General features: G+C 44.2%; 1 protein-coding gene and 1 pseudogene across 8 annotated transcripts in view; one reads left to right on the top strand and one right to left on the bottom strand.

Annotated features, from left to right (window-relative positions):
• Nucleotides 1–19,854, bottom strand: part of Stat1 (signal transducer and activator of transcription 1) — a 42,740-nt gene extending 22,886 nt beyond the window's left edge. For 5 of the 8 annotated variants that reach the window (XM_060368347.1, XM_021643036.2, XM_060368346.1 and 2 more), the window contains exons 1-9: nucleotides 19,696–19,854; nucleotides 19,324–19,430; nucleotides 16,373–16,503; nucleotides 15,788–15,932; nucleotides 12,751–12,849; nucleotides 6,197–6,286; nucleotides 2,189–2,267; nucleotides 956–1,047; nucleotides 471–622 (exon numbers count right to left, since the gene is read on the bottom strand). In XM_060368347.1, coding sequence (XP_060224330.1) covers nucleotides 471–622; nucleotides 956–1,047; nucleotides 2,189–2,267; nucleotides 6,197–6,286; nucleotides 12,751–12,849; nucleotides 15,788–15,932; nucleotides 16,373–16,500 — 785 coding nt within the window. In that variant the 5' untranslated portion in view covers nucleotides 16,501–16,503; nucleotides 19,324–19,430; nucleotides 19,696–19,854. Of the gene's footprint in view, nucleotides 1–470; nucleotides 623–955; nucleotides 1,048–2,188; nucleotides 2,268–6,196; nucleotides 6,287–12,750; nucleotides 12,850–15,787; nucleotides 15,933–16,372; nucleotides 16,504–19,323; nucleotides 19,431–19,685 lie in introns of all 8 variants that reach the window. The other 3 variants (XM_021643034.2, XM_021643035.2, XM_060368345.1) reach the window with 3 other exon arrangements.
• LOC110552027 (transmembrane protein 209-like) lies at nucleotides 3,096–4,003 on the top strand (annotated as a pseudogene).
• Nucleotides 19,855–24,058: the final 4,204 nt, after the last annotated feature.

Raw genomic sequence — 24,058 nt, forward strand, 5'->3', positions numbered from 1 at the left:
TGCTCCTAAAGCACCCCTTTACTCTCAGCCAGTGCAAGGCTCTTAAGGGAGAAGTCCCCCAAATCAATCTTCTATTCCCAGAATAGTATTTGCCATCCCGCCAACATATTTAGTGGGTGGATGACTGAGTGGATGGCCCAAAATAAACTGTTAATTAATTTAAGCCCTTAAGATATTTTGTTTCTAATAAGTATCATGTCTCAACTTCCTAAATGGGCTAGGTAACAACTATGGGTTTTTATATAGTCAAATGATACATGTCCAAACCAAGCAGATGTGGCTGAACATGGCAACAGCCATATGTATCACTCACTGTACTTGCCAAATGTTCTAGGGCAAGAAGCTGAACTATGTCAAAGGACACAGTGCAGGGTTGACTGGCTGTGAGACTACCAGCCTAAAGGTGTTCTGGATCAGTGTCTGTGGTCCGCATATGAGCTGCCAACATTCCACTCCAGGAAAAATCTCACCAGCTTTGCAGCTGATCGAGGCAGGCGTTGGGCGGTCCCCCGATACAGGCACTCTGCTGTCTTCGCTTCCACTCCACTAACTCATCATTGATCAGGGTATTCTGAGTGAGCTCGATGGCATTCAACAACTCTCTTATTTTGTGAATTATCTCCTAATGGGAGAGGAAGAACGAAGGTGAAATCAATTCATTTGTAACTACTGAACTTTGAGAGCTTTCTTTAAGCAGAGCGCATATTTTTTCATTCCCTGCTGCAGCTCTAAGCAAGGGGGTAATGAATTTAACTTTTCCAGGCCCATGAACTGGCTCAGCAGGTAAAGGTGCTTGCCGAGACCAAGCCTGATCCCAGCACTTGTGAGGAGTGACCCCTGCAAGCTGTTCTCTGACACCCCCAACTAAATAAAATGTAATTAAAGAACGAAGCTTCTTTTCTCTTTTAAGCCGAAGCCTGTTATTTCTGCTCCATGATCAGGATGCAGTCCCTACCTTTCTCTTATTGTCAAGCATTAAAAACATCTTATGGAGCAGCAGCTGTTCCTGCTTTTGGTCATTCTTCGCCACACCATTGGCTTCACTTTCTGTGAATGAAGGAACAGGAGATTAGGCTAAATGTGCAAGGAGGTAAATCCAACTAAAAGCAAGGTTCACATAAACTCAGGTAACACATGATAAAAATCCAAAGTCTGACTGGTGTTTGATGTTCATTGTAAAATTGCCAGAATCCAGTGGAGACAGGCTCCTGGCATGCCTGTATGGGATTATTCTAATTACAGTAACCAATGTGGGAAAACCCACCCTGACAAGTGTGTGTGTGGCTGGGGCAGGACTAGTGCCTGAGCACAAATCCTGGACTACACAGTAGAGAGAGAGAGGGAGCTTAGCCACAGCATGCATCTGTCTCCCTCTGCTTCCTGCTTGGATGCAGTGTGGCCAGCTGCTCCAAGCTGACTGACTACCCACTGTAATGACTGTACCTAGAACTGTAAGCTAACATGAACCCCTTCTCCCTTAAGCTGCTTTTGTCATTTTCTCACAGCAACAGGGAAAGAAACTAAGAGTATTTACTGGAAAGAGAGAGAGAGAAATATCCTAAGTATAAAACCAGTTAATTGTATCCACACGTAAACCAAGTGCCAGGTCTCAGCAACCCACATAAATTGGAAATCTTATTATCTACTACATTAGTCACTGTCCAAATTTCGATTAAGTGAACGTAACAACGGGCAAAACTTCACGTAAGTGTATCCGAGGCATGTCTATGGCCTCGAGGGAGTAGACAAACCAGGAAGTACTAGCTGAGGTTCTTTTCTCCCAGCTACACTAATAATCTCCCTATTGGCCAAATGATTCCCAGGGCATGTGTTCTGTAGACTGGCCTCCCGGGACCATTTTAGTTTATGTTATCATTAAAAACAAGCAGCAACAATGAAACACGGTGCTGCCTTCTCATTTGAGAAACATACAACAGCATTAATGGGCGTTAGGCCATAGAAATTCCATCTGGTAACGGTTCTGTCACTGCCAACAAATATTTTGTTCTCCTCCCCTGAAGACATGCGACAACAGTTGGAAACAATTTTGACTGTCACTCTTGGTTGTTGGTGGATAGTGCTATGAGCATCTATGATTCTGGGTCATCAGGAAGCCCAAAGCAATCAAGTGGTTAGAACTAGTGGAGACAGAGAAAACATAGCCAATTGATACTGTTTTAATTCTTACCTCTGTTCTGTGAGGTTTTGCATTTAAAGTCATATTCATCTTGTAAATCTTCTAGGGTCTTGATTTCCTGCTCTATGCACTGCAAGCAAAGATATAAATGAGCTTCCTAACATCCCAATGGGCCAGCCTTAGAGAACTCTAATCTTTCACACACATATTTTAATAAGAACAGTTTTTCAGAGGGTGAGACAAGCCTGCAGCTTCAGGCTGAGGAACATGATGTGAGGTGAAGTAAGCCTTGGTGCACCACTTACTGACCAAACCATCTGGATGAGAAAACCAGATCCCAGAAAAACAGAAAAGCAGAAACCAGGAACTTGGCTTTAGCATGAGGAATTTATCTGTAGCTGAATGATACAAAGTAAAATGCCTAGAAAATATGTGGCCTCTTGACCCCTTCGGTACATTGAACTGCACATATAACGTGGCACCTCAGGGGGAGGTAATTAAAGAGGCAGCCACTAAGTTCATGTCAGAGACAGTCCCTGGTCCCATTACTAGGACACCCACTTGGACACTGAACTGCCATGGATTATATCTGTGCAGGGGTTCTAGATTATCTCCATGCATGGTCCTTGTTTGGAGTATCAGTCTCAGAAAAGACCCCTGGGCCCAGATTTTTTGGTTCTGTTGCTCTTGTGGACCTCGTGTTCCTTCCAGGTCTTTCATTTCCCCCTTCTTTCATAAGATTCTCTGCACTCTGCCCAAAGTTTGGCTCTTAGTCTCAGCATCTGCTTTGATACCCTGCTGGGTAGAGCCTTTCAGAGGCCCTCTGTGGTAGGCTCCTGTTTGTTCCCTGTTTTCTCCCTCTTTTGATGTCCCTCCCATTTGCCTTACTGAAAGAAAATTGATCATCTTTCCAGGGTCCTCTTTCTTCATTAGCTTCTTTAGGTGTACAGATTTTAGTATGCTTATCCTTAATGGCTTAGTCAGTTTTTGGAGAAACTTCAAATATGCTATAGCACCAACAATCTGGATGGTAGCCTTAAATAGCAAACACTATTAGGCCCAAAAGCTGTTGTACAGAGTAGACCTCCACATGATCTGGCAGACATCAAATCCCTCCCTCTACAGCTTTCCCTTCAACTCAGCGTCAGTGTGGTGAATTATATCCCATCTTGTTCACCCAGTACAAGTCTCAACTTTGCCATGAGCTGTATGACAGGTACAGCCTTGATGTGACCAACTTGCTACTCAGTGCTTAAGATGCTCACAAATCTTAGTTCCTCTTCTCCATACCCTACCACTGTGGACCCAGTAGAAAGCAGTGGATTGACACCTCACTGTGGCTCTTCAGCCACTTTCTATAACTCTCCCTACTGACAAAGAGGATGGACTGAAGACTAGACACTTTCCTTTGAAGTGAGGAAGAGAAACTGCATAGAGTTAAGCTGGGGAGCCCAGATCCCTATCCCCCTACCCCTGTCCCTACCTTCCGGAACTACAGTCATTCTGGGGGGGGGGGTGTTATTAAAGAAATGTCAGTATCAGTTTCCCTGTAGGTCTCAGGCTCCTGTGCTCAGTTCTGAGCAAGCTGCAGAAGAGGTTGGGCGGAAGTGACCATGAACAGACAACTTGATCGTGTGAATTCATGGACAGCTAAGTCTAGAAAGTGGACCAGTAAGACAGTGTGAGTGCCACTGGTACGAGAGCCTGAGTCTGTCAGCACTCAGGAGATGAATGGGCTGTCCAGAGCTACAGGAAGGAGAGGCTAGTCCTACTAGCCTGAAACAAGCTGCCCTGGTCAAGCTCCTCTAATTCTGGACTGCGAATACAATTATGCAGTATTTAGACCTAATGCCATTTCAGAGTTGAAGGACTTTCTCAGAGGCTATGTGTGCTCATTCCGATGAAGCAGAGTGGACTTCAAAGGACACAAGTGGGTACACTCCTGCCCACCGACTCTCCTACTCGCGTGTGTTTTGTACCTGCCTTGACTCTAGACCTCCCCCACCAGGTACCCCGATGAGAAACACTTACTTCTCAGCACTGCGTTCAGACCTCAGAAAACTGATGTCGTGAGTTTTTGTGTTTATCAGAATGGCGTCAGTCCTCCACACTATGAGCTAATCTACCTCTACGTTCTTCCAAAGGGCAGAGGTAACATGCTTCATACAGTGTCGATGTACCTACATCACGAGGACCAAGCCAGTCAGGGATGCTCAGGAGCAGTAACCCTGATCCATCTGCAGTGAATATCTCGTGGATTTTGGAGAAGAGTTGGACTTTTATTTTAACTGACCAGGAAGAAGCTGACTGCAAACACCTCTGAGTGTATGCCCTTCTGAAAATGAAGGTCTGCAGACGTGTTAACAAGAGCGAAGTCTTATGAAGCTCCCTCGACTACATGCCCTCTGCCTTCCACTCCAAGAGACAGTAACGGCGCTGGTGCCTCCGAAGCTGCAGCTGTGTGATGCAGCCCCTTCACAGTGGGGTAAGGACACCTTTTTACTGCGACCTCCGGGAGAATCGCCCACCTCAGTCTCTCTCCACCAAAGGCTGCGTTTCACTGTTATTTGGTCAAGTACTCAACTATGTTGCATCTCTATACTTGCCCAGAGTCCGACAAGTTAGCCTAAAGCAGAAACGAGACTAATTTCTCAGTGACATAGTAATTAATCCTGCTGCGCGGTCTCCCCAGTCTCTTATATTTTCAATATTAATAACATTATGCTTTTAAAAAGAACATTTTCAAGACAAGAATTTGTGAAAATTATCAACCTTACATCACTTGGCTTAGGGTCTAAATTCTGATTTCTCTGTACAATTGCATGTGTGTGGTATGTGTGTGTGTGTGAGAGAGAGGTGCATGAATGTGGGTGCACGCTTGTGCATTCACATGGGCGCATCCTCTCTGTGACTCTTCTCTGCTTCTTGAGAAAGGGTCCCTCCTTGAGCCTGGAGCTAGGCTGGCAGCTAGCAAGCCTCCGTGATACCAGTAACACCACAGCACACCTGGGCTACAAGTGTAACTGGCCACACAGGCTTACTGACTGGGCTCTGGGCATTCGAACTCAGGTCCCCATGCTTCTTGGCGACTGCACCACCTACTGAGTCAGCTTCCTGGTCCTTCCCTATCACAGCTGATTCTCCTCACTGACTTAAAAGTTCCGTTATGAAGCACACAGTAGAAAAACAACCTCATGGGAAACCTCACCCCTTCCACGTAAGAAGGGTGAGCTGGGCTGTCCTGGTAGGTTTACCAAGATTACCAGGGTCCTCTTACCCGACAAGAAACTGTATGCTCATCCCAGAAATAAGCTCATGGATTTGGGATCTGATCACCTTTCTATATATTCGTCCTCTGAATTTTCCAGCTATTTCCACACTAAGGCTCCACTATTTCTACTTTAGTGGAACACTTCCCTAATGCTGTAGAAGAAAGCTGCTGCAGGAATCTAGGCTCAGGAAGGGTGTTGTCTGAAGCCCCTGAGCCCAGGCCATGCGCCCATTACCCAAACCTCTGACACTACTGAACCTCTCAGCTGGGAGGCCTTTTCCACAAATATCCTTCACATGGAGTAGGGTGGACACGAGGGGACCCCAGTCATTTGCTTCCATCAACCTTCTTGAGGATTGATCTTAAAGTTGCTGTAGATATTCTAATCGGAAGTGTATCAAGATGCATTTGAATGAAATGGTTTTTGTTCATCTTCTGAGTCTTAGAGAAAAACAGTGGGTCATGCTTATCCTGGAGCTTTGTATAACTCCAGGGAAGCCCTAAGAGAAACGTGGATACATAGGGCTGATAAGTGCACCATCTAATTTGCTGGACAATGAGGGCAAAATCAATCTTGACTGCAGATTCCACAAAGGAGAAAAAGAAGCTCAGAATTTAGAAGCCAAAGTAGAGGCCATAAAACACGCAGCTGATCAATTTTCTTACTTCTGGTTTAGAACTTTAGAATGATTTTTTTTTCTTTTCAACTATTAGGTTCAACAGTCAGTGAAAATAAAACTTCTTTCCTTTCAAAGTAGGAAAAAGGCATGTATTTAGTTAGTACTTACCATGACTTGGTCCTTCACATTTCTGACTTTACAGTCCAGCTCCTTCTGCTTATCTAGCATCACAGTGTTCTGAATATTCCCCTCCTGTGCCTTTAAAGGGAAACACACTGTTAACAGCATCATTTTCTCTGGTGCATTTATTCACTTGGTCACGTTCTGAAGTCTGTCATACCTTGTGGCCTGCCTGCCTTAAGACATTACAGATCTTACTAGAGACCCTCTATATGTGTACCAAAACAAACCCCCCAAACCTCATTTCCCAAAGCTCTGGAAAATGCTGGAAAACTATTAATAAAGCTACAGAAATGTAGGCACATTCATGTCAAGGGCTTGTAAAGTTTCCATTAATCCATGTAGTTTAATGAAGCCATGTCTGCATTATTCCAGGTTTGTCAAATTCTGCAGAGATTGTACACAAAGCCCAGGAACTGTTAGCCTAAGACCTTGTGGTTCAAAGTGTTGTCCCGATGCCTACAGAACCTTCTCCTCACAGTCTGCTGGAGATGCAAACTCGGGTCCTAACCAGGTCCTAGCCACCATCTGAATCAGAACTCATTTCAGCTCCAGCCCACTGACTTAGAGGTACACCAAAATTAAAGGCACTGACATTCAGGACTCTGGAACTACTGCTCAACCACAAAGTCTATGGTAAATATGAACCTCAACTCTCCTGGGAATAATCAGAATACTCGGGAATCAACGCCTCTGCCCTGGTTTGTTCACTTAGGTCACATTTGCTTGGGAAATGTTAGGCAATATTCTGGACCTAGCTGCGAGTAGTCAAATAGTGCCTGTATTCAGAGATCCTAATAAAATGGGTTTGCTATGCCCTTCACAGCACAGACCCTACCAGATCTTACCTCCTATTAGGAAAGTTTGTCCTACTCAAAGATACAAGTCACAGTATTGTCCCCTAGTGCTTTCAGTTCAGTTCTTCAAATATTAACCTTTAAAATATCCTTTATGTTATCTTTTTAAACTAATAGATAAAAACATTAAAAATGCATATAATAATGGTCATATTGCCACTCTTTGCTGACCGGCAGGGGTTGGGGTCTCACAATATAACATTTCAGTTTATCAATACTGAGTACTATTTGAATCAGACCAAAAATATCTGTTGCCTCAGTCATGTATCATTTCTTCATGGTAAACCACTCAGCACCAAGTACAGCCTGGCACCCACTGGCACCTACTGGGCTACATAGTAACTGTTAAAATGGTTATTAGTGAAACACCATCACAGAGCTGCCGCCTTTCAACCTAAGAGACAATCTCATGTATCCCAGAGAAATCTTGTGCTGAGTAATTAAGGTGACCTTGAACTCCTGAGACAACATCTCCCTTCCCCCCTCCAAGTCCTGAGGTTATAGGTATGCACTATCGTTCGACGCTGGAAGTTTATGCTTACATTTAATGTGATCATACAGTTATCTATGGTACATTTAGTGGGAGGTCTACAGTTCCACGGAACTTTGTGGCACCATCTTTATAACACAGATTTCTGCACATGCCTGTCTCGGTTTAACTGTTTCTTCTCATCTATCCATTCGTATGTTAGAACCTCTGAACCATGGTTTATTATGCATGGTTTGCAGTGGGCTACCAGAGCTAGTCCCACTCACTACCTTAGTTTCTCAGGCATGCCTTGCTGCTTTTATATATTTATTTTTCACCTGCCCTGGATTTTGGAATCAGTTTGCACAGATTTAGAACATAGATTATGATTTTTACTGGGATCACATAAAAATTATTAATTAACTTGAGGAAAGATCATATTTGATGTACTTTTGTTTCTTTGTTTTTGTTTTTCAAGACAGGGTTTCTCTGTGTAGCATTAGCTGTCCTGGAACTCACTCTGTGGACCAAGCTGTCCTCCAACTCACAGAGATCCACCTACCTCTGCCCCCCAAGTGCTGGGATTAAAGGTGTGCACCACCACCACCCAGCTAATGTTTTTTTTTTTTTTTTCTAAGAGTATGAATTCTTTAATTTTGGTTAGTGACCAAGAACAGATTTAGGTTTCAAAGTCTCTTGGTACAGCCAAGACCTCAGGGTACAGTGTTTTAAAATGAAACAAAACAAAACAACAACAAAACCACACAATTACATCAATGCCAGTTGATGGTCAGAGTAACCTTGCAATGTAACCTTGCATTTCTGTAGTTATTTCAGACACAACACGATAATTAATTTTAATGTATATCTTCTTCAGTTACTCCAGTTTAAGTTTGTATAAACACTGATTATTTGATTGATATATCTAGACCACAGTCCGGGTGATGGAAATCTCAAATGCACTGCCAAAACCCAGGAGATGTTCTTAATTCTTATGTGTTTTGTTTTGTTTGGAGTTTTTGGTGTTTTAAAATAGTCTCATACAGACAAGACTAGCCTTCAATGTGTTTGTGGCCAGGAACTCCTGACCTTCCTGCCTCTAACTTAATTCTTTAATTAAAGAACTAATTTTTAAATTAAATTAAAAATGTTTAATTCTTGTGTTTTTAGTTTTTCTTTCATAACCGTGTTGCCAGTACCACCAACATGGCACTAATCACAATGGAAACAGCAGTCATCCTTACACGTGTTTCTGACATTCTGGAATTTTTAGTGAAATACTGTTTCTAGAACATGATGACGTGAAGAAGAGCACATAAATTTTACTTTAGCACATCTATGAGAAATCCATCAATTCTTATTTATAAGATGTTTTGTCAAGAATGGGCACAGAACTTCCTGGCATCTTTGAAAAGAAACAAAGGCTTTTTCTTCTCTTATCTAGTAAGATAGTGAATTATACTAACGGATTTCTCAGACAAAAGCTACATTTGTAACCAGTAATAAACCCCGCTTGGTCATGATAAAGAATTTTTATGGTGACACACTTAGTTCTGTTCCATGCATTTTCACTTAGGATTTTCATGCAGACCTTCCATAGACATACATAAGCAGATCTGGGCTGTCACTGTTTCCTGCCCCGTGTTGATCAAACTCCACAGGAAGCTTTCTTTCATTTCAGCAGAAGTTTGAGACGTCTGACTACCATCAGTATCTGACGTATGTGCAACATGTGATGACAGGGACTTCCCTGGCAATGCAGAATGAGCCACTTCCTTGTGTGTGGCTTCACAGCAAGGAGAAATTTGCTGTGATCAACTTGAAAGTCCCCAGACCTGCCATGCTGTCTGCACTCTGTTAGAGCCTTATACCTAATAGACAGAGTGCTCACCAGAGGATCTTGGCTTCCTGCTCCCCTCCTGAACTATCAGGGGCTAACTTGGTGACCAGAGGTTTGAACAGGAATGCTGGAATATGCATTGCTATATGTGGCTAACGGAGAAGCCTGGAGACCGAGGTAGAGCCCAAGAATCCTCCTGCTTCAATCCACTCATGGCACTGGTATTTCCCTGTTGCCTCTACTCCTCTGCCCTGACCCCTGTCCTGTTAAGAAATTGCCTCTTTCAGACCACACTGGCAATCATTTAATGCCAATATCAGCAAGAGCCCTCTGCATGTTTTATAGTGACACTAATATCAAATGAGGATATGTTTTGGTTTGTTGTTGTTTTTGTTTCATTTTTGCCTTTTAACAACCCAGGAACACTGTAGAAGCAGCAAAGGCAGCAAAGGCATTTACAGTCTTCTACAGAAATCTGAATTTCTCTGGAATGATAATGTAACATTTTCCTAAAACGTTCCTGCAAAGTCATGGCCAGCCAAGCCTAGGGAGTGCCAGGCTCTCAAAAAATAAGGCAGAGAGTGACAGGGAGCACAGCAAACTTCTCATGTCCTCCTCTGGCCTCGACGTGCTCATGCAGACACACACGCACACACACGCACACACATGCACAATGAGGGAACACTTCCTGTGTCAACGTATCTAATACTGTATTCTTAGAATGCTCTGAGCAGACTCAGAATTTTGCACCTTTAACTTGTCCAACCTCTTCAGCTATGCACACCTACACACCTGTTTCATGCACATCCCACTGTCCCTCAACCTGCATTATTTTTGAGCACATACCAGGCTTGTTATCCTACTCGTACATATTAAGGATGAAAAGAGAACGTTAACCTCAGCAAGCAGGGGGAAATAGCAAAGAAGTGTTAGACTGTGGAATGGGTGTCCACTGCGCCTTTCATTTTCCCGAGTCCCCGACCCCCATCTTGAAACTAAGACTTTCCTTCACAATCCAAAGAAGCTTCAGCAAAGTGCTCAACCCGCAGGTGTCATCTGGGAGGCTCGACATTAACCTCTCCCTAGGATATGTAGATTTTTAACAGGAGCTCAAAAGTAGGTAAGCCTTCAAGTCCCCGTGGCTAGCTAGCGCGTGGGGCTCGTCAGAAATCACCTAAGTTGCCACTCCAGGCTGAGGCCAAATGTGAAAAGCAGCACACCAGTGCGTAAAGATGGGCAGTCACAGCAGTGTGCAGAGGTGGGCAGGCTGTCCTTCTGCCAAGCTCTGCTTTTAGCTGCCTTGCTAGTCTATCTGAAGTACAAGGAGACCACTGCACACTGCTAGCATGAGAATCCCACATAGATAAAACTTCCTCTGCAGGCTTCTGGCATGCATGCCAGGTGGGAGACAGACATTCTCCTCTAAAGGAGTTGAGGCAGCCAGCTTTGGCTCTGATGTGGAAGCGCAGCTTTGCTCTTTAGGGTAGGTACCAAATGAACCATCCAGCTTGAGTCTGTTTACAGACTTAACACATCAAGGTGTTCTCATTGTTGTATGGGAATAGTAACTAAATCCAGGGATTGTAGGCTTTGACTTTTGAAAAACCTACTTTCTTTGGAGTTCCTTATATGTCTTTCTCCCTTCTCCACCCTAATCCCTTCCAACACCCCAACACCATGTAAGAGAGAAGGGTTAGTGGAAAGAGAAGGTGTAGTTTTCTTTAGTTACTTCCTGCTTGTTAGGGTCCTTGGATTCTTAAACGCCTCTATCATGCTTCAAACTCCTAACCCCAGGAAGGAGAGAAAGAAGGTTAATAGGGACAGGGGATGTAGACCTCTTCAGCCATAATTCCATGGGGCAATTCCACTCTTTGCTGTCAGGATACCAGTAGTCCAGTCAAATAGCAAACAGGAACCAACAGCAAACGGCAAAACAGCAAACAGCAGCAGCAGCAGCTCTCTGCTGTGCCTGGGGCAGGAAACAGCAGCCGCCGCCGCCGCCGCAGCAGCAGCAGCAGCAGCAGCAGCAGCCCTCTGTTGTGCCTGGGGCAGGAAACAGCAGCCGCAGCAGCAGCCAGCTGATGCGCCTGGGGCAGGGATCAGTGCAAACAGCGCCATTCAGCAGAAGGGGCACCAAAAGTTCTTGGGAGCTTTTCTCTATAGAAGTAAAGTGAAGCCATGCAAAGCAAAGCACTCTCTGTGGGCTCCTATTTATAGCTTCTCAGAGTTCACACCAGGATGTTTTTCAGTTGCAAAACCCATGCACAAGGCACTTGCCAGTTGCCAAGGATCACTTGCCCTCTCAGGAGGCTGCTATCAGGTTTGGACAAATCATTTCCACATGCCACACTTGGGACTACAACAAAAACATATCCACACAACACAGCCAAAATTTTCACCATGCACATGGGATGGCACAAAAGCTCATGAAGGCAGGGAGAAAGGCCTTTGCCAGCATTATGTTTGTTCTCTATCTTTCCCCACTGTGACACAGTGCACATCACTATCTGTAGAGAAATGCCCAAGGCAGAGGTTGTGTTGTGTCCTTTACGGTCTCCTCCCAATGCTCGAGTGGTCGGGCTAGAAGAATTCACATTGTAATGGCTTCAAAGCCACCTGCCCACCTTGTTGCTCTCACCACTAACGTCTCAAGAAAGGAGTAAAAAAAATCCCCTTCAACTGCAAACACTTTGCTGAACCCAGTTTCCAGGAAGGCCTACATGGTGACTAACAAAATCATGACCCCAAACATTATACTACAACCTTGACTCATCTACTGTTTGATGTCCTGAACATACGAGTGTCTTAATCCTGTGCAAAATGAAGCTTTTATTTTCTTATTAATTTTTCTAATCCTCCCATGTCTGCTGTGTCCTGTAAACACCCGTTTTTGCCTTTCTCTGACTTCTTTCCCAGTAGACAGCATTATCATTCTCCAAATGACTCCAGTCACAACTGTAGCATCCTCCTCGTTTATTCAGTCCCAAAACATAGCCTGAATCTGTGTGTTTTCCCTACCTCCATATTGAGTATACCTGCCATGGCCACTCGTTTGCAGGGCTACCAGAACTCAAAGCTTTGCATGCTCCCACTCCTGTGAGAGAAGCCGCCTGGCCCTGACCTAAAAAAACAGGCGCTGCCCAGTCTTCTCATGGCCTCCTCAGCACTTGCAGCACCATCTGCAAGCGCCTCACTGCCTCACTAGGAATTAACTCCATTAGAAAACGACCTTTCTTAAAGTGTTCCAGAAAACTTCTATTTCTTGAAACTATAAGATCAGAGTTGAATTCATCGGTGTTTAAGAGAGGCCCTCTGTAACACCTGTGAAATAAGCAACACATTTCTACCCTGTTAGTGTGCACTTAGAATGAAGTACCTGATTAAATCTTTGTGCATTTTCCAAAATCTTCCTCTCTTCCTTCAGACAGTTACAGATTATCATGGACATCTGCACAGGATCTTCTTGGAAGTTATCCTAGATACAGGTGTGTAGGATCAAAAATAAATTTCAGAATAATTGAATTAGAATATTGGAATTCATAACGAATAGAATATGAGGATCACAAAAATTCTGCCAACAACGAAAGGTTTCCAAATGTGCAGAACTACAAGTAAATGAAAAGTCAGCTCCACAAGGAGTCTGAGGTGGATTTCTGGGTGTGCTGTGTCACTCGACTCCACTGCAGCCTCGGTTATGAGTGCTCAACCAGGGGGACCGCGCACAGCACCTGAGTCTGGACAGCGCAACGCCATAGGGGCCTGGAGCAGAGCTCTGCGTGTGGGTGACTGCAGGGTGTGAGTCCACATGCAGAGTCTCTGCCCTCACGGTAACATAATGGCTCACTTGCGGGAAACAGCCTCTCATATTTCCTCCTGTCGCTTTAAACCTGATTCTGTAGAGATCAGTACTGGCTCAGGACCCCAAGACTAAGTTCCTGACAAGGAGAAGATGTATTTGCCACACAGGAACAAAAAGCAGGGAATAAGAGACACAGACAGGAGATAGAGGATGAGGGAGAAGGGAGAGGAAACAAGGGAGATGGGGGTAGGTGAATTGTTTCAGAGAATGAAAAAGAACTGCCTCTGCATAAAGAGGCCACACACATGGCCCATAGGCAAATGGCAGTTTACAAACATAAAGGAGGAAACCGTGTAAGGATGAGGTGTTTAATTTTAATTGGGCATGTTAATTAGATTAGCCAAAGGAGGTTTTTTTAAAAAACAAATTTATTTTTATTTTCTGTACATTTCTGTTGTTTTGCTTGCATGTATGTGTGTGTGATGGTGATGGATCAGACAGCTGTGAGATGCCATGGGGGTGCTGGGAATTGAACTCTGGTCTTCTGGAAGTGCAGCTGGTGCTCTTAAGCACTGAGCCACCTCTCCAGCCTCCCCAAAAGGGGCTTTTGATTACTGGACATCAATGCTTTGATAGCTGGACCTTGGTGGTCAGCCTCAGGAGGAGGAAGTGACCAAATAAGGGAATGGACCTTGGTGGCTAACTTTAGGAATGCAATCAAACTGTTTTTAGCGAGGCAGAGAGAATGGGGAGAAGGGCAAGGCCTGCCAGAGCCACATTCTCTAGTGGCCTAGTGGCCTGTCAGTATCATATTAATAGATCTTTGAATTTTATCATATTAGACTCCATTAACGTACATCTGATTTCATCTTTAATAAACTGTAGAATTACAAGTATATCAAAGAATTGTTTTAAAATAAATTTCTTTTTATTTATTACCAATAGATGCCTGATTTGTGTAACTATTTTATGTACCTATATGCCTGAAATTGTGGGAAAACTTCTTGGATAAAAAGAGGTTATGAGTAGAAAGTCTGCAAAATCCTGGTTTAATAAAATTTTTTCTTTTCCCTGAGAAAGCTTATTTTTTGTTGACTAAATTTGACATAAGGTATTTGTTGTGGTGGTTTGGTTGATTTTTTTTTTTTTTTGGTTGTTTTTTGTTTGTTAGTTTTTGAGATGCAGTTCTAACTATCCTGGAACTAACAGAGATTCACCTTCCTCTGCCTTCTGAGTACTAGGATTACAGGCATGCAACATCATGCCCTGAGACAGAGTATTTACTACAAAATACTCCTTTCATAAATCAGGACCAAAATTATTTAACTTACAAAATTTGAGCAATTTGATTTAAAAAGAAAATATTTTCACATGTGGATCACAAGGGTTGGAGGATACCATTCAGTTTAAAATCCAGAGCTTTAGGTAGGCTAAGCATGCATTCTGACCACTAAGTCATACCCACACCTGTGCATAGCTGCTTTAGTTTTCCCCTTCCTGAATATCTTGAAGATGATTATCTTCTGTTAGGATGTAACAATGCAATGCAAATGGTGTAAGAACTATTCATGATAGTCCTCAACGAATTCCTCAACGCAGGAACTGAAGTACAACTATACTTTAATCCAGAACAAAGATATTCATCTCAGTGTTTCTGTTTCCACTGAATGCTGTTTTGCAAAGTACTGGCAATTGTATTCTTTATAACAAGTTACCGCCAAGCAGCCCGAATAAGAGCAAAGTTGCAAAGTTTTATAAACTTAATCTGATTTTTCCTTCTTACTGATTTAAAGTAATAGAATGTTCAAAAAGAAAACAAAATAAAAGGCTTCCAATTTCCTAGGCTGAAATGTTTGGTTGTGTTGCATAAAACCTTTCATTTCTATTAAAACAAGAAAGTTCTGTAATAGGACAGCCAGGCTGAAGGGTGTGCTGAGAGATCATGTGAAGATTCTGAATTCTAGATCTTTCTTTTGCTTTCTCTTCCAGTGGAAGACAAGTCTGTCAAAAGAAAGGCTAAGTGAGTCTAGTCCAAGTTGCTCACACACTTACGACTAAGCCTTGGATGATCCAAACTTTCCTGAAAATACCTCACCTGGACCCACAAAGGCCTAGGACCTAATTGATCATAGAATATCTTGGAGTTTAATGTGTTACCATAGCTCACTGCCCTAAAAATTAAGCCCCCTTTCTTTGGTCTAAATGTTAATAATTTTTAGCAAAACAGTTTTTACAGCATTATACTTAAACCTGAAAACTCTTCTTTATTTATAAAATGCGTTGATATTGATTTATTTATGCTTTATAAATCTTAGCCACATAAAGGATTTATTTGGGGGCTGGAGAGATGGCTGTTCTTCCAAAGGTCCTGAGTTCAATTCCCAGCAACCTCATGTGGCTCATAACCATGTATAGTGAGATCTGGTGCCCTCTTCTGGTATGTAAGCACACATGCAGGCAGAACACTATAATACATAAATAAAGCTTACTGTGTTTATATAACTTCTCTGAATGCCAATGAGTGTGTACTCAGCAGCAGTTGCCAAATAAAAATAAAGAAAAGGTTTTGTGTAGGCATCGAGACACTTCAAGTGAAACACACGCCAGTCCATACCTGAAGATTACGCTTGCTTTTCCTTATGTTGTGCTGCAACAAGAAGTTATTCTCCAGAGAAAAGCGGCTGTACTGATCATCCAGCTGAGAGAGGAGGTCATGGAAGCGGATGGTGGCAAATGAGACGTCACAGGCTGCATGCTCCCTAGGAGACCAGGATTTTACATCTCATTCTATAGACTACTTACAACACACAAAAGAAACATTGCTTTCCTCACTGACATTACCACTTGATTACATGTGACTTAGGTTTATTTTTCTTTTTAAGTTGACATTGTTTTACTGGCAATTTGCATAGTACTTCTATCATACACAACCAGCATGAAAAACTATAAAAAGCATCAGAGATTATACACAAGAAAGTATTCATGGTATTTATCTCCAGAAAGAAAAAAAATTAGCAGAGGCCTGAGCTTCCTATGTCAAATGTGTTCAGAATGCTTAAAATTTTGGCCAATAGCAAACAATATGCTTAAAGACAGAACTGAAAGTTCTTAATGACTAATGAAATTGGTTCTGTGGCCACTTGTGAGATTCACACTTTTGTAAACAGTTCCACATGACTAACCAATGTGCTCTGCTTACCAGTCTTGCTTCTCTAGCCACTGGGCCAGGTACTGTCTGATCTCCATGGGAAAGCTGTCATCATACAGCTGGTGGACTTGCTCCAGGAACTTGGAGTCCAGCTGCTGAAGCTCGTACCACTGAGACATCCCCTGCAGAAAGAAAACACATGTGAACGGACACCTACAGCTACAGGCAAAGCCTCTGGCTCAGTGCTTCTCAGCCTTCCTCATGCTGCGACCCTTTAATACAGTTCCTCATGCTGTGGTGACCTCAACCATTACGCTATTTTTGTTGCTACATCATATCTGTAATTTTTTAACTGAATCAAGATGTAAATATTTTTGAAGACAGACGTTCGCCAAAGGAGTCATGACCCTCAGAACTGCTCTATCCTGTTGGTCTCTGAAAAATTTGCCGGAATAGTATCCATACCCAGTATTTGTTTATTGATTTTTGGAATCATGTTTTTTCTCCTGCAGAAAACATGTCCTCCGGTCTTTACTCAAATGTCAGGGCAGCGTACTCTGAATATCTTATTTCAATGGTAACCATTTCTGCGGTGGAAAACACTACCCTTTCCCTTGATATATTTTTCTTCATAGCATTTATCACCAGATTCATCACATATTTTCTCTTGTAATTTATTATATTTTTTTCTCTGAAGAAAAGAGAGGGAACAATGTCAGGTACAAATTAAGTATCCAATAAATATTACTTAAAAGTGAATTTATACTTTTTATCAAACAAGTAGAAAACATAATTGGAATTAAGATAATTCACAAGCACTTCCAAAAACCTTTTCTACAAACTACTGTACATTTTAAACTGACATTTTATGGTTATTACATTTTATTTATTCTGTGTGAATTCACACATGAGCGGAGGTCCAAGGACAACCTACAGGCACTGGCTCTCGCCTTTCCGTGTAAGTCTTGGGACCCTCAAGTCCTCCGGCTTGGTGGCAAGACCTTTTACCACCAAACCATCTCTCCTGTTTAAGTTGACATTTTATATTTATGATTCGTAAGGGAAAATACTTTTCTTAAACACATTTTAAAAGAAATAAATTTTCTCTGGCGCCTACAACAAAGAACAGATCTGGCACAAAGAAGAAGTCTTAAATCTCAGAAATGATTTGTTGTTGTTGTTGAGGGTTTCTTTTTGTTCTTGTATATGTGCCGACAGGCACATGTAGAGGTCAGAGTTGGTATCAGGCTATCGGCCTCAATCCTTTCCCTAGTTCATTTTTTCTGAGACAGGAATTCTACCTGCTTTGGTTAGACTAGCTCACCAGGAAGCCCTGGGTCCCTGACACTGAAGTCACACATGCACGTCACTACACCTTGCTTTTTTTTTTTTTTTTTTTTTTTTTTTTTTTAATGCCAGTGTTGGTGATCCAAAACTTGGGTCCTCATGCTTGCACAGCAAGAACTATGAGCAGTGAGCCATCTCTGCAAGCCCCCAATAATGCCCCTCCTTTTTTTTTTTTTTTTTTTAAAGAAATGAAAACAAACAGCCAGGCCTGGTTGAGTGCATCTGAAATCACATCACATGGGAAAGCTGAGGGAAGAAGGTCGTGAGTTCAAGGCTAGCCTGAGCGGCATACTAAGCACAAGCCTAGCCTACAAGGTTACTCGGTGAGTCACTGGCTCAGAAAAAGAAATATTCAGCATTGCCAAATGCCATCTGAAAGAATAAAGCAACACTTATCCATAAGTTCAGATACCCGTGAAGTCAGTTTTTATATGGCAATCCTAAAGGTTAAGATTACAGCAATTCCTAACTGAAGGAAGTCTTAAGATGTATTGGAAACCAGTTTCTTGTGACAATCACGTAACGGGACCCGTGCACACCACCACATTCAGAGCAGACCTCTGGGGAAGAGTGTCTATTTTCAGGTAGCATATGGGAGTGTATGGATATATTCCTGCTTTCAGACACTCGCGTGCAGGAACGAAGCCGTGTCTGCCACACAGACGTCCCTCCAAGAGGCGGCTACAAAGCTGGCCACCACTTCAAACACCATTTTAAAAGATTCCAGTCTACCACTGTGGGACGTCTGTGTAGCAATTTGGTTTTTTACATCTGGTTTATTTGCTGTGATGTGCAAGTCCGTGGCTCTCTCCTCCCTATTAGCGACACACCTAAAGCAAATGTGATGTTCCCTCAGGCCATGGCACCCACGTAAGCCATGAGCCAGGGGCTCCACTTCCTCTGACTTCTCGGTACACGGCTGCGTGTGCTACAGCGTTAACAGATTCATCCAACAAACGCAGAACCAAGCTCAGTCTCAAAAACCTGAGACTGGCAAAGCCATCCGCGCAACCTGGCTCAAACTGAGTTTGGGGTTGATTCCTTTCTGGCCTCCGTGCCTCCATCAAACATCCTGTCCTCCTCAGTCTAGCCCGGGCCGCAAACTGGACCACACTGCTTCCAACCATCAGTTCTATAGAGATGGCCCTTCTTCCTAATGCTGTCTGTTACACCCACCTCTAGCTGCCTTCAGCATGCACCCTGCTGCGTTTTGCACAGCTACTGGAGGTCAGCGCTGACCTTCCCTGGGAGGCTTGTGGCTGTCTCCCAGGCTGCATTGTAAGCATCAGAGCCTCCGAGGGGATACATTTTGCTATTAACCTGCTGTGGACCCTGAATAATGCCAGGCACTGGGTCTAAACCAAGTGTTACTGAGCACGGAACAGTTTTGTTCAACTGAATGGAATCCATGACGATGCAACCAGTTTGAGCCCGGCACTCTCACTGAGCAATCAGGACGCAAGTCTTTTCTGCCGGATAAAAACAACTTTCATCCATCTGTACACCTACCCCAGAACTCTTGGGTAGTGTTCTGGAATTCCTTTTAAATAATAATTATTCCACTAGTGGTTCTGCCGCAACTAAGTTCCAGGAAACCAGTAAGGGCTGATACATAACTGAGATTCCAAATGCACTAGGTTTCCTCGAACACTTACTGGGCTATCTCCGGGCACAGGCCGGGGTTCAACACAAGCTGCCACCAGTCAGCAAGTTAGGTGCCGGCTGTACGCGCGGCGAGGCGGAGGCTCAGGGGATGACAGGACTGTAAAAGGAAGAAACAGTTACGGTGGTTGACAGGGGCCAGCAGGTGAGGAGAGCAAGGGTTAAGCGGGAAGATGCACCGCCTTCCGGGTAGAACTTTCTATTGCACAAGTCACCCTTGCAGGGACAGCGGCCGGGGTAGGAGCGCCAAGCACCGCCGAGACCTGGGCAGGAGGTCACGCACGGATCCTCTCTGCGGGCAGCAGCCCCCAGACCCGAGCGGGGGGCCCACCCGCACCCTCACCCGCACCCGCACCGGCGCTCACTCGCTGCACGCAGGCGCCGGCGTCCGGGCAGCGCTCCCTGCGAGGCTCCGCTGCGTCCCAAGGCGGCCTGAGGGGCGCGGTCCGCGAAGTCCCTGAGCGCCTCGACAGACTCTGTGCTGGAGAAACGAAAGCGCCGGGCAGGAGAAAAGGCGCAGGACGCCCCGCCCCTTCCGCCTCCGCCAATCAGCGGCGGGCCCGGCCGGCTGTTCCGCCGGCGCGCCGCCTCCCCCCGGAGCCGCCGTGCCCGCGCTCGGCCTTCCTGGCGCGCTCCCCCCTCTTCCGCGTGAGAGCTGGGGCTCCGCCGCGCCCGCGCGGTGCGGTCCTAGGCCCGGGGGTGCTGTTTACAGGTTTGGAGAACAGCGAAAGGGAAGCTGTAAGCTCGCAGAGGCCCGGTCTTGGAGAGCCTGCATTAACCAGCCCCATCACCGAGAGCTCAGAACTCGGGGGCAGCGCTTAACCTTCGTGGTACTAAAGTCAGAGGGCGTCAGCTTAACTGACGTGTTCAAAAACACTGAGCACAGCGTACTTCATCTTAACTGAGCGGTTAACAGAACTTGATCGTGCAGAGGACAGGGGTTGGATTTGCAGTGACTTCAGTTCCAGGGGATCTGGTGCCCTCTTCTGACCTCCACAGGTACCAGGCATGCACGAGGTGCATATACGAACGTGCAAGCACAACAGTCACATGAAATAAAATGAATAAGTCGAAAAACTTTAAGAAAAACAAAGCTTTAGACACAGTTGACTCGTCCATTTCTGGAATGCTTGTCCTGCTTAGTCATGATGACAGGACCTCCTTGCTCCTTCCTGTCCGGACTTCTCTGTGAACCCCCCCCCCCCCCCATTACCAAACCACCTATAACGTTCGTGTCAGGACCATAGCTACCGTTACCAAACCCCTCAATGTGCAGGGACCGTATCTACCCTTGTGCCATTGTGCCCCTTCTACCGGCCTCCCCTGTAGCTTCCACACGCAGATGTACACCGACCCGCAGCTTTCCCGCTGTGCTTGGTTATCTACTGCCTGCAAACCGATTAGACTCCAAACGCAAGACATCAGCACTCTTCTCTTTCTGTTCTTAGACTGGAAATGATGTTGAGTCACAGAGTTGTCCTTACTGAGCCTTATTCCTGGTGCCTACGCTCAGTCCTCAAGCCTCGGTGGATCTTGCTCCTGTTTCCTGGGTTTGCTTCTCTCTCCCTCTGCCACCACGGCATCCTCTCGCCCATACCTGCGGGGGCGTCCCAATGACTGCCTTGCTTCGGCTCTTCGCTCCCACTTAATTCATTCTTCATGCGCTCCTTCTGATGATTTTTTTTTATCTAATTGCAAATCTGATCATGTCATGCCAGTCTAAAAATTTCATGATACCTTTCCTTGCTTGCTCTTAAGACGATTCAAATTTCTCAATATGTTATATAAAGCCATGTTCCCCTCTCACTTTCTCTAATCTCAACTTCTGCCGTCCTTTTCAAGACTGTAAGGCTTGCTACAGCATTTTTGTTCTTTGAATAAGGCAAACTCTTTCCCCAAACCCAAAGTCTTCTCACCAGTAGTGTTCTTATTGGAAAGTCCCCTGAGCCAACATCTGTGTTCTCAAATTCTTTGATGGGTAACTAACTCATCTTAAAATCCCAGATCAGCCAGGTGGTGGCGGTGCCCACTTTAATCCCAGATCCCAGGAGGCAGAGGCCAGCTGATCTCTGTGGGTTTGAGGCCAACCTAGTCTACAGAGTGAGTTCCAGAACAGCCGAGGCTACACAAAGAAACTGTCTGGAAAACAAACAAACAAACAAAAAACAAATATCTCCTACCAAATGTCACTCTCTACATAGGTATCACAGAAGCACAACTGAGTCTTCTTGAAATGTACGCCTGTCGCCTGTCGAAGCAATTGATTCCTTCAAGTAGATAGAATTTGAAACAATCCTCTAATTGCACAGCAACTTCGGGTAGTAAGAGGATCTGAATAATTTCCCAGGGGTGTGCATATATGCATGTATACCATAGCCTTTATTCTTTCTCCGTGTATATAGTCTAGTGTCTTGTCACACATGCACCCCTCACAAAGCCAGCACAGAGCTGACTCCTAGTTGAGATCCTCCGCAAATGTCCCTGCTTTTCTTCCTGTCTGCCCTCTTGTTGTCCAACTACCCGATTAAATTTCTCTATATTTTGCCCTCACCCCTCCAGGTTTTCATGTTTTTTTTTTTTTGAAGTGTCCAAGTCTTATGATCTCTAAGAGTTACAGTTTCCAGAAGGAGATTACTTTCTTCTTTTGTAGGTACTGCCGTGTAAGACATCAGCGACTGAACTGCTCAGGGGAAAGCCCATAAGGTCTCAGCCCCACTGAAAGAACCACAGGCAGCTGAGGAAAGCTGGGAGCAGGGATGGGAGGGATTGGAGAGAAGAAAGAGAGAAATGCTGTAATTATATCATATTCTCAAGCCTTAAAAAATAAAACATGTAAGCAAAACAATCAAACAAAAAGTAACCATTCCAAAACCAAAACAGAAACCTAGAAGAAACTTCTAAATATATACTATCATACAATATTCAACTTGGGAAGCTGAATCTTTGTAACAACTACAGCAAATATGCAAAAGATATAAAACTAAAAAAAAAAAAAAAACAGTGCCATATCTGGTAAATTATAAATTTCTTATCTGTTTTTCTTCCTAACTTGTCTTGGGTACATGAGAGTAGAGCATTTGTGTGTGCTCTGACTCAGGCTTGTGACTTCTTCCAGCAAAAGAAGTGGAAACGTCCCGATGTCTGGGAACTGTCATGCTCTTTGGTATCGGTTTGCTCTTGTTTGTTTCATCCCTGTGCCAGGAAAGCTATGCCTATAGCCTGATCTAGGAAAGAGAGCCATGGAACCCTCTAGAGCTGCGACCTGGAGAACTGTTCCACGCTGGCTTTCACTGCGTACCTCTGAGCCTCCCCACCCCTCTGAAACAGCTGCTTTACAGATGAGAAAATGATCATTCTACAGAATCTTCGCAGGTCACAATGCTGCTGAGCATTTTGCCAATGGTGTAAATTTAAAACTATAAATGCAAAGACTTGCATTGTGTTTGAAAGAATAGGTCAAGGCATGGTAAGAGTCCCTTGTCATCACTGGAAATCAACTGGAAGCTTCAGGTGAGAAGAAAGTTATGCTTTCCTATGCCTGAACTGGTGTGGGACAGAAGAAAGTCATTGTGATGTGAAATCTAAGGAACCACATTGTACAGGGAATAATGGAGGCACTGGAGTGACTCAGGCACATGATGTTACACGGGAAAGACTCTTAGGAAGCGTTCTAAAGCTCTCACTTTGGGAACATTTATTTTTCCATGTGTGTGGGGGGAGGGGAACCAAGCTTATTCCTACTCCTTATTCTCCCCTTCTCATATTCTACAACCATCCACTTATATTAGTTATACCTATATTATTGCACAAAGCAATATTGATAGTAACGTAAAACAATTATTTACAATAACTAGAAATAGAAACACACAGATAGTGATGCCAGCAGGCAAGGCAAATGGATAGCTAACTATCACTTACACAGTCCTAGCTGAGCAGGAAGGATTTCTGCTCCACTGCTCTGAGCAGTGCCATGGTCTTCTCTGTTATCCACATTTCTCTAGGATGTGACTGTGTACTTCCTTAGCAGATGGAGGGAACTCCTTCCTCCACCTTTGAATCTGGGCTGGTTTGTGACTTGCTTTGAACAATATTAGGCAACAGATCTGGCATTGTAGCAGTTGAAGGCTAGTATTATACCACCTCAGAGTCCTGCCATGTCTGGAGAGGTCAAGGCTAGCCTTTTGAGAAATGATGAATCATGAGGAAACCCAGGCAAGATGTGATAGGCTTCATCCAGGTGAGCAGACCTCTGTTTCCCACCATTGCTAGGCTCTGCAGCAATGTTAAATGGCTGCTTTGTTGCACTGAGTTGGGAGATAAGTCATGTTTGTTGTACACATGCTATATACCAGGTCACTGTTACAGATCTGGGGGCGGGGCAAGTGGAACAGGCTCATTTGCCTTTCCCACAGCGTTCCCCACCCCACCCTGCAGCATATCTTCAAGGAACGCCTTCTCCTGTGTGTGCTGAAGACACCCTCAACAAAAACCTGCTAGGTTTGGGGTCTTTCTTCACAGCCTTAATCTGTTAAAAAAAATGGCAGCTGAATATCCAACAAATAAATTCACAGACCTCCCCTTGCCTCTCAGCTGACAGGTTCTAACTTGGCGGCACCTTCCTGTCAGTAGAATTGCTATAATCAGAATGTCTGTCCATCGGAATTTCTAAAAATGCCTGCCAATGCTTTCTCCCCCTCCTTGCCAACTGTAAGTCTTGCTACTATGCAG

The sequence above is a fragment of the Meriones unguiculatus genome, chromosome 15, assembly GCF_030254825.1.
Source record: "Meriones unguiculatus strain TT.TT164.6M chromosome 15, Bangor_MerUng_6.1, whole genome shotgun sequence".
NCBI classification, from domain to species: domain Eukaryota; kingdom Metazoa; phylum Chordata; class Mammalia; order Rodentia; family Muridae; genus Meriones; species Meriones unguiculatus.